The sequence below is a fragment of the Mobula birostris genome, chromosome 3, assembly GCF_030028105.1.
Source record: "Mobula birostris isolate sMobBir1 chromosome 3, sMobBir1.hap1, whole genome shotgun sequence".
In the NCBI taxonomy this organism is placed as follows: Eukaryota; Metazoa; Chordata; class Chondrichthyes; order Myliobatiformes; family Myliobatidae; genus Mobula; species Mobula birostris.
The window spans coordinates 41533051-41547923 of NC_092372.1; the positions used below are offsets into that span (position 1 = coordinate 41533051).

The 14873-nt window shown below is 39.6% G+C and overlaps 1 protein-coding gene across 1 annotated transcript in view; it reads right to left on the minus strand.

Annotated features, from left to right (window-relative positions):
• Window positions 1–13804, minus strand: part of LOC140194989 (ADP-ribosylation factor-like protein 15) — a 280579-nt gene extending 266775 nt beyond the window's left edge. Inside the window, exon 1 of the mRNA XM_072252506.1 lies at window positions 13602–13804. Within this exon, the coding sequence (XP_072108607.1) occupies window positions 13602–13613 (12 nt within the window). The 5' untranslated portion in view covers window positions 13614–13804. The remainder of the gene's footprint in view (window positions 1–13601) is intronic.
• Window positions 13805–14873: the final 1069 nt, after the last annotated feature.

Here is a 14873-nt window from a genome sequence, read left to right on the forward strand (position 1 = left end):
TTTGATAGATATGTGACTATGCAGGAAATGGAAGGGTCATGGATCCCTCCATCAAGCAACAGAGATTTAGTTTAAATTGGCATTGCGTTCAGCACAGACATTGTAGACTGAAGGACCTACTCCTGAATTGTACAGTTCACTGTAATCAGGGAGAACAACTCACAGTAACAAATAAGATAAATACATTAAAAATGGAGGTGGACAAATATGAGGAAGAGGAGAATATAGATTATACTAATATGCAAAACATGGAGGAAGTTCAAATAAAAAATAAATGAAATTTAGCCAGAGGGTGGTAAATCTGTGGAATTCATTGCTACAACGACTGTGGAGGCCAAGTCATTAAATATATTTAAAACAAAGGTTGATAAGTTCTTGAATAGTAATGTTATGGGAAGAAGGCAGGAGAATGGGGTTGAGAGGGATAATAAGTCAGCCATGACTGAATGGCAGAACAGATTCTGACTGGCCAGATTGACTAATTCTGCTCCTATGTTTTATATTCTTATGGAAACAGGTTTGACTGCTTAGAACAAAAGGGCTTTTTTTAAAGTGCTAAGTGATACATATACTGCAATAATCAAATCAGTATTTTAGTACTTTAGTTCATTAAAATTGCAATTCCTGTAACCGATGCTAGGCACACCCAGCAGCAGTCTTTGTAGTACACATGCCAGACTAGTGCTTTAGGCATATTTTCAGACCTTCAGCTTCCCTTTGCAGTAGGAGTTTCTTTGTACGGGAAGGTGCAAAATATTTTAACACTACACCAATGACAGATACCGTATATGATTCTTTGTAAATTATAAGTTTATTATTTCAAATTCAGCACAAGGTTGCAACAAACATTATGTTATTGTTGTGTGACATAAATAAAAATTTGCAAATCCTCTTTAAATGGCTCACTAAACTTCTTGGTACAACATTGTGCCAGGAAATAAAGAAGTTGAAATTAGATGAAGTCAAGGAGAGAAAACCCACATTATTTAGAAACATCAGGTTTGTTGGACCAAATGATCACTTTTTTCAATAAAAATGTTAAGTATACAGAATAGATTAAGCAAATAAATACATTATACTTTAGCTAAAGAGCCAATAGCATAGTTTATTTAAAACACTTGACGCTCACCATAAATACACTAAATAATTTATGATTGTATACATTGCAACTATGTATGTATGTGTGCAGGCACAATTCAAGTACTGTAAAGACAGTTACATTTTATAATATCATTGCAAAATAATAGCTATTGCATAAAGATTAGAAGGCAAGTAATTGGATTGAAAATGACCATTGTGCTGTTAATAAAGGGAAATGTGTCTTGCAGCTAGATTAACATGGTTATTAAATGGCAATAAAATGGAAAGTGTCCATCCACAGAATATAAACAAGGTAAATTCCTATGCTCTATCCCTCAGAAATTAGATCCAGAAATACTTATTTTTATTTTTCTCCAATGTAGTATCATGGATTCATAGTGGAATTAATACCACCACCACCAATCCAGATTCAGCAATGACCCTACATACTACAGTTACAAGAAATGTATTTTTTCATGTTAATAAATCAAACTGGAAATAACTAACCAGAGAAGGCAGTTTAGAAACTACAAAATTAATTATGCAAAGGACAAGCAAACATACATAATACCACAGACATTAGAACTCCACAAGTTGGTGAATCACTCAGTGATAAAGATAAATAACTACAATCAATCACTGTGTTCAACACTGCAAACTATGAGTCAATGTCAACAGAATGCTACAGACTATGGCACTGTCATCTTGATAGTGGACGAGTCAGGTCACAGAACGACTGTGGAATTTTGATTCTACTGCACATGACACCAGGCAAATGTTTAAGTCATAAAGACCAGTCCCTAGCATTAGTGGTCAGGAGCTGGGAGTGTCCAGCTGAAGAAACAATCTTTCCCTTCGTTATCCAGTTTCAATGGATATGTCTGCAACCACGGTACAGTGTGCTTCTGAGGCAGATTGACGTGATCAATGGAAGATGCTTTGGAATAGTTTCTTCAGCTTAGTTTAAGCAAGATTCCCAACTTACTTACTCTTGTCCGTAAAAAGCCATTCTTAATACACAAGCAGTGGAATTTGCTAGCACCGAATGGTTAAAGGCAGGGTCAACCATGATCATATTGAGTGGCGCAGTAGGCTAAAAAACCAAATGGCCTACACCTGCTTCTCTAGATTTCTGTGTTACTCCAAATTTAATGCTATACTAAGTCATTGTCTTTTATGATTAAAAAAAAACAAGCGTCTATAAAAAGTGGACTTTTTACACAAGATGACAAGGTCAAAGCAAGAAACATTTTCACTTACTTTGAAGCAACCACCTGTAAATGCACAGCAAAGTTAATAAGATACAGTGAAATATTTCATTTATAGTTCAATCTCATCTTTGAACATATTCAATAACTTTATCTTCAGTTTTCTGGAGTAGAGAATTCCCAAGAGGCACAACCCTCAGAATTCTTACAATTTCCATCTACAATGGATGAGCCCTTTGCTCTGATATTATGCTCCCAAATTCTAGAAATCCTCACCCAGAAAGTAACCTTTCAGTACCCACTCTATCAATCTTCCTTAGAATCTTGTGCTTTAGTAAGAGCATATCTCCTTCTTCAAATTTGGGATCCAAGGCAATATGCAGTTTCTTTCCATGTTCTCTGCATTTTCCCAGCAGTTCCCTCAAGATCTGATCAGAAGCTAAAATTCAGGCAACACACATCAAAGTTGCTGGTGAACGCAGCAGGCCAGGCAGCATCTGTAGGAAGAGGTGCAGTCGACGTTTCAGGCCGAGACCCTTCGTCAGGGTCTCGGCCTGAAACGTCGACTGCACCTCTTCCTACAGATGCTGCCTGGCCTGCTGCGTTCACCAGCAACTTTGATGTGTGTTGCTTGAATTTCCAGCATCTGCAGAATTCCTGTTGTTTGAGCTAAAATTCAGAGCAACTCTCACCAAGGATGTGATGCAGAGCAAAGATGCCGCAGTTACTCCAGTCAATACTGCTTCTCACATGAGGGACTCCATTGTTGTTACATTAACTTATGGGAATGCACCTTTCTTTCAGCACAAGGAAAGCAGCTAATGTATATCATTAGAAGAGGAATTCATATATTTAGTGGCTTGAGGTGGAATTCCATCTTTTCCATAGATTTTCCATTTGCTCAGCCATTAAATGGCTTAGACCATTCTTACAGAAACGTCTGCATGATGCAAGGATCTGTTTCATTTGCAAGGACTCTGAGACCATAAGATATAGCAGCAGATCTTGGTCATTCGGCTCAGCTTTGCTGAGTGTTGACTGTATACTGTCATGCTTTCACAAGACTAATACGCTGTGTGGCAATCTAGTTAGGTCAGAGATGGGTCTCTTTGGAGCACAACTCTGAGCAATGATCTACCTACAGCTTCATTTGCTTTGGCTATGCAAGTGCACTTTCCATTGTGGACTGATTTCGAGGAAAACACGTTGTGCCAAGTTAGTCCCAATACCTTCTAGATAACCTCATACATGTGTCTAGTGTTGCCTGTATTTGATGATACCTGCGCATAAAGGCAACTAATAATCACTGGTGTAGTGGTTGAACTTCAAGCTGTCACAGCTGGTTGAGCTTTCTTTTTACAGATAGGCTTGTGGTGATTATAGACAACGTACAGTGGACTTGGTTAATTCGGCCATCAGTTAATCAGGACAGCCTCTTATTTGGCACAACTTAAAGAACAAAAACTATATCAAGAAAATAGCCAGGATTCCCTTCGTTTAATTGGGACACTACCACTTATTTGGTGCAGGAGACGATTGCCAAGCAGTTTCTAAATAGCGTCACTTGCGTGCACTTGTGCAACCTTTAGACACACCATGCTTACAGTGACCTTTTTTTTAAAAAAAAAGAGCATGTTGCATGTGTTTATGTTCAAAAATTTGCAATTTTTGTCACTGCTGGTTGGAGAGAATTCACAACTGTTTTGCTCACTACCGTTTCCAATTTGGCGCTGCTGGAAACAGCCAGGAGTGAAAATAAAATAAAACAATTTCACTACTTCAGCAATTTAGAAACTATAAAGAAATTGAAGGCATCAGCAATCGTATTGAATATTACAATAAAATGAAGATTTGGATGATGCAATCATTGATAGCATTGTATGAAGGCAATCATTATTTGCTTGAATTTCCAGCATCTGCGGAACTCCTGTTGTTTGCGTTTAAATTCACTACTGCGAAGCCTCTTCCGGTGATGCCTACACCGAAGAAGTTTAGATCCTCTCTTCGACGGGAGTTCAGTGAAACCATCTCTCACTGCTCCCCATCTGTAATTTCTTCGGCTCTTCAACTTTTCGACCACACTTTGACTCAGACTCGCTATCACAGCCATATATCCTTTCTCGGAACGTGCCTCCGTCACCAACTTACTCCAGTTGGCTTTAGGATTCGTTTCCAAGCCTCTCAATTTGGACCTTCTGAGGATCCCAGGTACTCACATCTTATTGACTCTGCCTCTCGCCACTTCTCCCGTCAAGCTCTGAAGGCCCTTTTGCCTATCACCTGTCCAGCTCTTGGCTCCATCCCTCCCCCTCCTGTCTTCTATCATTTTGGATCTCCCCCTCTCCCTCCAACTTTCAAATCCCTTACTCACTCTTCCTTCAGTTAGTCCTGACGAAGGGTCTCGGCCTGAAACGTCGACTGTACTTCTTCCTAGAGATGCTGCCTGGCCTGCTGCGTTCACCAGCAACTTTGATGTGTGTTGCTTGAATTTCCAGCATCTGCAGAATTCCTGTTGTTTGCATTACCTACACTAGGTGTCTCTGCTGATTTTGTTCATTTATAACCAAGAGAACATGGCAGTGTACGCTGGACGAATCAATACTGTTTTATATTACTGTAGTAGTATTCAGTGTTCTAGTTTGTTATGCATTTAATTTAAATACATAACTTGTTATTCAGTTAAACTGTAGTTTGTCTTTATTATACCTTTTTAGCTATTCCCATGAAACTTTGGCATCCACTTCAATTGGGCCTAAAATGTACTGGTCTGCATGTGTCCTAATTAACTAATTCCCTGTGTTGTCAAAGTTGGGAAAAAACTAAGTGCAGACATCCCACCTCTCCCGGAAGGTCCGGGAGTCTCCCGCTAATTAATAATGGCTCCCTGATGCCCGCAAATTATATACAATGCTCCGGAAATTGATTTTTTCTACGAGAGAGATAGAGATAGAGATAGAGATAGAGATAGAGATAGAGATAGAGATAGAGATAGAGATAGAGATAGAGATAGAGATAGAGATAGAGATAGAGATAGAGATAGAGATAGAGATAGAGATAGAGATAGAGATAGAGATAGAGATAGAGATAGAGATAGAGATAGAGATAGAGATAGAGATAGAGATAGAGATAGAGATAGAGATAGAGATAGAGATAGAGATAGAGATAGAGATAGAGATCCAAAAAAAAGTCAGAGTGGCAGAGTGTTCCAAAAACAGAAAATATAAAACGTACATCACCCCAGACTACACTAGAGTGTACCCCTGCCTAATAGCGGTCAGCACATTATTGAAGGTAGTAACTATTGACTAAACAGCAGTGTCAGGTATGACAAGGTACCAGAATTATATTACATAATTTATCTAGTTCATGATGTGTACAATTTCCAATTTGCCAATTATACATACTATACCTACAAATACTAAACATTTTCAACAGAATTGAGTCATCCACTCAATATTTCCTTTCTCCCTCTACAGACACTAACCAGACCTGTTAAGCATCTCCTGTACACAATTCCATTTAGCATCTGTAATTCAGCTCAAAATTACGCAGGAAGTCACAATGGCTGCTTGTGCTTAAAACGCAAGTCCAGCTAGCTAAAACCTCACTCACCCAGTGCTCCCAGGAACCAGGCACCGCAGAAGCAATATTACATCCTCTGAGGGACAGCCCAGGCTGACACCTTATCTTTCAACATAATGAAGTGGCATCTGTCCAGTCCAATACATGCCAGGTAAGAGGGTTTTGCTGTTTATTAAATTTCTAAAACAATACAACATCAAGACATTGATAGGAATATTAGAAAAACTGACTTAGAACAAACTACTGGCAAATGGACATGAGAATCAGTGAAGAATCAATTGAGCAGAGAGATGCAGTGACTAGTGGGGTACCGCAAAGCTCAGTGCTGGGACCCCAGTTGTTTACAATATATATTAATGACTTAGATGAGGGAAGTAAATGCAGCATCTCCAAGTTTGTGGATGACGTGAAGCTGGGCGGCAATGTTAGCTGCGAGGAGGATGCTAAGAGGATGCAGGGTGACTTGGATAGGTTAGGTGAGTGAGCAAATTCATGGCAGATGAAATTTAATGTGGATAAATGTGAGGTTATCCACTTTGGTGGCAAAAACAGGAAAACAGATTATGATCTGAATGGTGGCCGATTAGGAAAAAGGGAGGTGCAACAAGACCTGGATGTCATTATACACCAGTCATTGAAAGTGGGCATGCAGGTACAGCAGGCGGTGAAAAAGGCGAATGGTATGCTGGCATTCATAGCAAGAGGATTCACATACAGGAGCAGGGCGGTACTACTGCAGTTGTACAAGGCCTTGGTGAGACCACACCTGGAGTATTGTGTGCAGTTTTGGTCCCCTAATCTGAGGAAGGACATCCTTGCCATAGAGGGAGTACAAAGAAGGTTCATCAGGTTGATTCCTGGGATGTCAGGACTTTCATATGATGAAAGACTGGATCGACTAGACTTATACTCTCTGGAATTTAGAAGCTTGAGGGGGGATCTTATTGAATCGAATAAAATCCTAAAGGGATTGGACAGGCTAGATGCAGGAAGATTGTTCGCGATGTTGGGGAAGTCTAGAACGAGGGGTCACGGTTTGAGGATAAAGATGAAGCCTTTCAGGATCGAGATAAGGAAAAACTTCTTCACATAGAGAGTGGTGAATCTGTGGAATTCTCTGCCACAGGAAACAGTTGAAGCCAGTTCATTGGCTATATTTAAGAGGGAGTTAGATATGGCCCTTGTGGCTAAAGGGATCAGGGGGTATGGAGAGAAGGCAGGTACAGGGTTGTGAGTTGGATGATCGGCCATGATCATACTGAATGGTGGTGCAGGCTCGAAGGACCAAATGGCCTACTCCTGCACTTATTTTCTATGTTTCTATCACAGCAATGATATTTGACTGGGAAAACTGCAACTTTTGGAATTAAACCCCAAAGAAACTGAGTACAGAATCAATGAAGAGCTAAGTGTCTGAACAGTGTATCATTGCCCTAAAATTAAATTTTGACATCACCTAGGAAAACATTGTAGGAAGAGATAGCCATGTAGAAAACATTGATAGCTTGCAGAGGTAACAACACAGGTACATAAAAACAGAATATATTGAAATGTGATGCTGCAATTAAAGAGGCAAAAAGAACCAAATGAAACCTACACATAACAGGATTCTGGGGGTGATGTATGAGAGGTTGTGTATTTGAACGTGTAAAAGTAAGATGTTAACCTTGAAACAACAGCCTGCCTTTTAGCCTATTGAATTTGCTAACCAGGCCAATTCACTAACCGCTAATTAATAGTGAACATAATTCACTAACCAGGCTAATTTTTACTCATTTATGACCTTTTCAGTTGCATGCAGGGATGGATAACAGATAAAAGATTTAATTTTAATTCAGAAGAAAACAGGTGCCCTTATAACCCTTCATTTACTTCACTATTTAAAAAGATGAAGGTTCTGATTTAATCTTAACCTCAGTTCCACTGCAGACCAAAAATCCACTTTATCTCAGCCCAGAACACAGGTGACAGGTGACTTGGCCTCTGTTGAGTTGAAGTATAACATTCTAAAGACTCAAGACTTCCATAAATTCCTCATTTCCAATTTGGATAGGTGATCCCCTGTTCAGAATGTCTGCTCCCAACTCTCAATTCCAACCCCCCACCCCCAAACAAACTGTAAACATCAAGTCTTCTTATAATCTTACGTGACAACTCTAGGTGTTCTGGTTTCATCCCACATCCAAAGACATACTGATTGTCAGGTTAGTTACGACTGTCAATTATCCCTCGTGCAGATAGTGAGTGCAAAAATAAAGATATCAGATGGTAGGAAACTAATGAGCACATGTAGAAGGAGGATTTGAATTGTTCCGTGAGCCAGAACAAACTCCATGGGGGACAGTAAATGTTTTAATGTAATTATCTTATTCTTCTAAAACTCACTGAGTAAAGCTCCAATCTTTCCTAATAAGTAAACCTCCTAATCTGAAGAATTAACATACTGAACTTATTGCAAACTGCCTCTAATGCAGATACATTCATCGTTAAAAATATTCCAGAACTATGCAGTTTTCCATGTGCATTCTTAGCATTGTCATATACTTACAACACAAATTTATCCTCTTTCCAATAAACAATGTTCCCATTTGCCATGCGAACAGCTTGCACACAGCACGCAGATTGAGCATTTCCTTTGTATCAAAAAATTCTGTTATCAGTCAGCATTTAAACAATATTCTGCTTTTCCTATCCAGGCAGATACCTCAATTTGTTACATTATATACTTCAGCTGCAACTTTTTGCCTAGTTACTGAGCTTTTTTTCACAACATGATTTCTCTTGTGGTATTCCAGCCTGCAATTTCTAGAAAGATGGGTATTGAGGAACAATGCTTTCAAATGGCATTGTGTTTAAAGCGAGACCTTTAGTGTGTAATTACAGAGATCATGAATTGGATTTTAATTGAATTGACTTTATTTCTTACATCCTTCACATACGTGAGTAAGAATCTCTGTTACATCTCCATCTGAATGTGCAATCATAGAAATTTATAATAATTTATAATAAATAGTCAACATAATATAGAGTACACTCAAATCAGCATGAGTTCATCAGTCTGATGGCCTGGTGGAAGAAGCTGTCCAGGAGCTTGATGATCCTGGCTTGTATGCTGCGGTACCTCTTCCCAAATGGTAGCAGCTGGAATAGATTGTGGTTGGGATGGCTTAGGTCCCCAGTGATCCTTTTTACACACCTGTCCTTACGTCCTGAATCATGGGAAGTTCACAACTATAGATGCACTGGGCTGTCCACACCACTCTCTACAGACTCCTGCGATTGAGGGAAGTACAGTTCCCATACCAGGCAGTGATGCAGCCAGTCTGGATGCTCTCAATTGTGCCCCTGTAGAAAGTTTTTAGGATTTGGGGGCCCCATACCAAACTTCCTCACATCTGGTGTGTGCAGACCACGCAAGGTCCTCGGTGATGTGGATGCCGAGGAACAATAGTAATCTTGAAAAGGATGATGATGAGGATGGTATCCGAGAAACATTTACAATACCATGATGAGGCCAAACTCAAGTTGAAAGATCAACACCTCATGTTCCTTCTGGGTAGCTTTCAACCTGATGGCATGAACCTCAATTTTTCTCACTTCCAGTAATTTCTCCCCAACCCTCCTTCTCTTTTCTCATTCCCTGTTCTGGTTATGGTCTCACAGTTTCTCTTCTCACCAGCCTATTATCTCCCTCTAGTTCCTCTCCTCTGCCTTTCTTCCATGATCCACTGTCTTTTCCCATTAAATTCCTTCTTCAGCCCTTTACTTCCTCCATTTATCACTTCCCACCTTCAGAATCAGGTTTTATATCACCGGCATAAGTCACGAAGTATGTTGTTTTGCAGTAGCAGTACACAATAGACTATACATTACAAGAAAAAAAAAGTATTACAAAATTAGCAAAATAATGAGGTAGTGTATGTGGGTTCACTGCCCATTCAGGAATTGATGACAAAATGGCACTGATAAGTGGCAACTCTTTGCGTGCACCCTTTTATCTTTTTACTTCAATCTCTAACAGACCACCCCCAACCAGGTCTAACCTGTTACCTGCCAGTTTGTACTCCTTCCCCTTCTCCCAACCTTCTTATTCTGGTTTCTTCCCCATTTCCTTCCAGTCCTAATGAAGGGCCGAGACCTGAAGCATCAACTGTTTATGTTGCTTCATTGATGCTGCCTGACTTGCTGAGTTCCTCCAAAATTTAGTGTGATCATAAGACCAGAATTAGGCTACTTGGCCCATTGAGTCTGCTCTACCATTTCATCATGGCTGATCTATTTTTCCTCTCAGCCAGCCCTAATCTCCTGCCTTTTCCCCATAGCTCCTTATGCCCTGACCAATCAAGAATCTATCACATTCTGCCTTAAACATAAAGACTTGAACTCCACAGCTGCCTGTGGCAAAAAATTCCACAAATTCACCACTCTCTGCCTAAAGAGATTCCTCCTCACCATTCTACAAGATCACCCCTCTATTCTGAGGCTGTGTCCTGTGGTCTTAGACTCTCCCCACCATAGGAAACATTCTTTCCATATCCACTATCAAGGCCTTTCACCATTTGATAGGTTTCAATGAGGTCACCCCTCATTCTTATGAATTCCAGTGAATAAAGCCCAGATCCATCAAACGCTCTTCATATGATAACTCATTATACCTTGGAATCATGTTCGTGAACCTCCTTGGAATCTTTTCCAGTTTCAGTACATCCTTTCAAAGATAATTGCCCAAACCTGCTCACAATACTCCAACTGAGTCCTCACCAGTGCTTTATAAAGTCTCAACATAACATCCTTGCTTTTATATTCTGGTCCTCTTGAAATGAATGCTAACATTGTATTTGCCTTCCTCACCACAGACGCTACCTGCAAATTAACCTTTAGGGAATCTTGCACAAGGACTCCCAAGTCACTTTTTAAATCTCATTTTTTTTTTGTATTTTCTCTCCATTTAGAAAACAGTTAACCCTTTCATTTCTTGTACCAAAGTGCATGATCATACACTTCCCAACACTATTCCATTTGCCATTTCTTTGTCCCTTCTCCTAATTTAAGTCCTTCTGTAGCCTACTTCCTGAAAATTACCTGCCCCCCAACACCTACCTTCATATCATCTGCAAACTCTGCAGCAAAGCTATCAGTTCCATTATCAAAATCATTGACATACAAGAGAAAAAAAAGAATCGGTCTCAACACAGACCCCTGTGGAACACCACCAGTCACTGGTAGCCAGCCAGAAACTGCCCCTTTATTCCCACTCCTTGCCACTTGCCAACCAGCCACTATTTTATTCATGCTAGGATCTTTCCTGTAATACCATGGGCTCATAGCTTGTTAAGCAGCCTCATGTGTGGCACCTTGTCAAATGCCTTCTGAGAATCCAGTTACACAACATTAACCAATTCTCCTTTCTCTATCCTGCCACCTCATCCTTAATAAAGGACTCCAACATCTTCCCAACCACTGAGGCCAGACTAACAAGCCTATAATTTCCTTTCTTCTACCCCTCTCCCTTCTTGAAGAGTAGAATGACATTTACAATTTTCCAGTCATCCAGAGTCATGCCAGAATCTAGTAATTCTTTAAAAATCATTACTAATGCCTCCACTATCTCTTCAGCCACCTCTTACAGAACTCTGACGTGTACACCATCTGGTCCAGGTGACTTATCTACATTCAGACCTTATGGTTTCTCAAAGAACCTTTTCTCAAATTTTGGTAACTGCACACACTTCATGACCCCTGACACCTGGAATTTCCACCATACTACTAGTGTCTTCCACAGTGAAGACAGATGCAAAATACTTATTCAGTTCATCTGCCATTTCATTGGCCCCCTCTAGCATCATCTTCCAGTAGTCCAATATCTACTCTTGCCTCTCATTTACACTATGAATCTGAAGAAACTCTTTAATATTATTGGCTGGCTTACTTTTGGATTCCATCTTCACCTTCTCAGTTGTCTTCAGTTGGTTTTTAAAAGCTTCCCAATCCTCTAACTTCCCACTAATTTTTGCTCTATTATATGCCCTCTCTTTGGCCTTGACTTCTCTTGCTAGCCACAGTTATGTCATCTTTCCTTTGGAATACTTCCTCTTTGGAATGCACATATACTGCACCTTCTAAATTGCTTCCAGAAATTCCAGCCATTGCTGCACTGCCATCATCCCTGCCACAGTTCTCTTCCAATCAATTCTGGCCAACTCCTCTCTCTTGTACCTCTGTAATTCTCTTTACTCCATGTGACGTCAGTCTTGGAGCTTTTTAAGCAGAGCACCAGGAATTATCATTTCAAATCTACACTAGCATCTCAGGTCACTCCTAATTCTACCCCTTCAGGAAAATATTGCTATTAACTTGATTGTTTTACTCAACTATCATGAATTGGAATTACCCAGATTAACTTTGGTACTAACATAATATAGGATCTTGCACAAATTATGCCATTTATGATGATACACTAAATGGCAATGAAGACTTAACTAGCACATTTTCTCAAATTACAAAAATTCTTTTAAATTAATCTCTCTTCCACCATACAGAATAAAACACAAGCATGTTAGGGCATATTTTGAAGATAGGTTTCTGCGTCCTTTAATACATCTCAGAACAGATAGCCTACAAAATCTTCCAAATCAAGCACATGCAGAAGATGGTTTATCAGATAAGAATTTTCAAAGCAAAGGCATTTTTCCCCCCATAAGCTCTAGCAGCATTTATTTCTGTCTGTGTGTTTGTATTTTTAAATGGCATCTTGGTTTCAATTAGTTTCAACTTTTATTAATATGATATCATAGTCTTACGATTGCCAGTGAAAATCACAGCTATGCATGTTCTAATCCTTTAAAAAAACTTCGACCCAGTTGCTGGGGCAAAAAAAAAACCTTTTTTTCTGTTCGTTTTCACATTTATTTCAAAACAATCATTTAAAAAAGGCTTATTGTGTCAAGATCCTGTTTGTTTTGTGTGTTTTTATTGAAGATAGCCATAAATCAAAAACTACACATAACACTATGCCAAGTGCATTAACAAATGTTTTATTTTCATAGCGCTTAACGACTCGCCAGCTTTGCTCGTCCTAGGTACTTCCGACTACTTGTGAGCTACCTTATTGCGAATGGCAACCGACGAAACCAGTGAAAACCTCGAGGTCAGGCTGCCAATGACTTCGTGCCTAAATAAATATGCTCGACATAATCACGATTCATCTTCCACTGATCCTGTCTTATTCATATGGACAGTTAGTTTTAAAGAGAATCAGAACAACGAATAGAACAATGCAGTGCCGTTTCGATTTTATTTTTTATCCAGATAATTTAAGGTGTCAGCGCATAACTAATTGCAAGCTCAAAATGAAATGCAGCTTGATATTCAAGTGAAATACGTTTACGATCCTCAATCTTTCACTTCTCAAACAGCAATTGGTATCATTCTAGCAATAACATATGTTAGTACTGTGTACGAAAACCGCAGTTTTGATGGAACCTCGGTTTAGGTCTGCTTTAAATCGTTAGAAAGCTCATTATAATGAAACCAGCAAAGCACCGCCGCAATTTAAACCAATGATTCGTTAAATGACCGAAAATTAATTTGTCACAACAAGTGAATTCTCATTCATTCACACCACTTACTGCTGGCTACAACAGCCAGACAACTTATACCAAAAGATTAGCTGCAGCTTTCAACTGCGGAGATTGATGACAGACTGAACAAGCTGGAAGCAAAGAAACATACCAGAAAATCCATCTGGGCTCCCGACTTCGAAGTCCGAACTACTGCTGTCTTCCTTTTTTGTGTGTATCTGATATATGAATTATGCTGTACGCAAAGTTCTGCTCACAGCTCCCGGAGGTAGAACAGACAGCTGCTGGGATCTGCCTGCAAAACTCGTTCCCCTTGCCTGCGCACAGACACCACAGATTTCCTCGACTGTAGTTTATCCCTAGTGGCTGAAATGTTGAAGTTAACCCTTCAAAAGCCACGCCCTTATTACGTAAAGTGGTCAGCTGATCGCAGCCGTAAACCTGTTTTCTTCAACAACGCCGGAAGTCTGGCGCGAACCCTGTAAATTAGTGAAACCACGTGCTCTGAGGAGTGGTGAGGAAATCGGCTTTGCGATGCTCTTTACACCGGGGGACATTTATAAATGCCTGTGGGAATTGCATTACAGATGTTTAAAAATTCTGTTTGGAAAAAAGTACTGCAGACGCTGGAAATATGACATTTAAAACTTAAAATGCTGGAAGAACTCCATAGGTCAGGCTGTATCTGTGGAAAGGGTAGCAGAGTTAATGGATCCATCTGAACAGTGGAAGTGATTGATGCGGGGACAATAACCATTTAAAAGACTTGGAATGTTACATTGATAGGAAAGGTTTATGGGCCAAAAGGGACAAATTGAACTCACGTAGATGGGTATTCTGGTTGGTATGAACGTGCTGGGTGGAAAGATCTGATTGTGATTAAAGACCCTCTGACTAAATTATGCCTTGCAATTATTAAAGACAGTGTTGCATGGCTTTGATGCTGTAGTGTAGTAGATTCCAGTCAATTGAAGCACATCAGGACCTGTACATTTTTGCCTGATAAAGCAGCTGGCCCAATTAGTTAAAGTTTCATGGAAATAGTTTTAAAAAGGTATAAAAAGAGCCAAACCATGTAACAAATTATGTATTTAAATGAAATACAGAACAAATTAGAACATAAACAGTAGTACTACAGTGGTATAAAACTGCGTATTAGCTCCTAATAGTTATCGACAGAGGAATTCATCCTGTGTACACATAAACAAAGTAAAAAATCAGCATGGTCACCTGGAGCAGATAATGGACTGCCTTCATACACTGCTAAAACAATTGCATCCTCCAAATCTTCATTTTCATTGTAATATCCAAGAAGATTGTTGATACCTTCAACTTCTTCATAGTTCCTAATCATTAAATTTTCACTCCCGGCTGTTTCTGGCATCTCCAAGCCTGGATGCTTGGAAGCGCAATGAACAAAAAT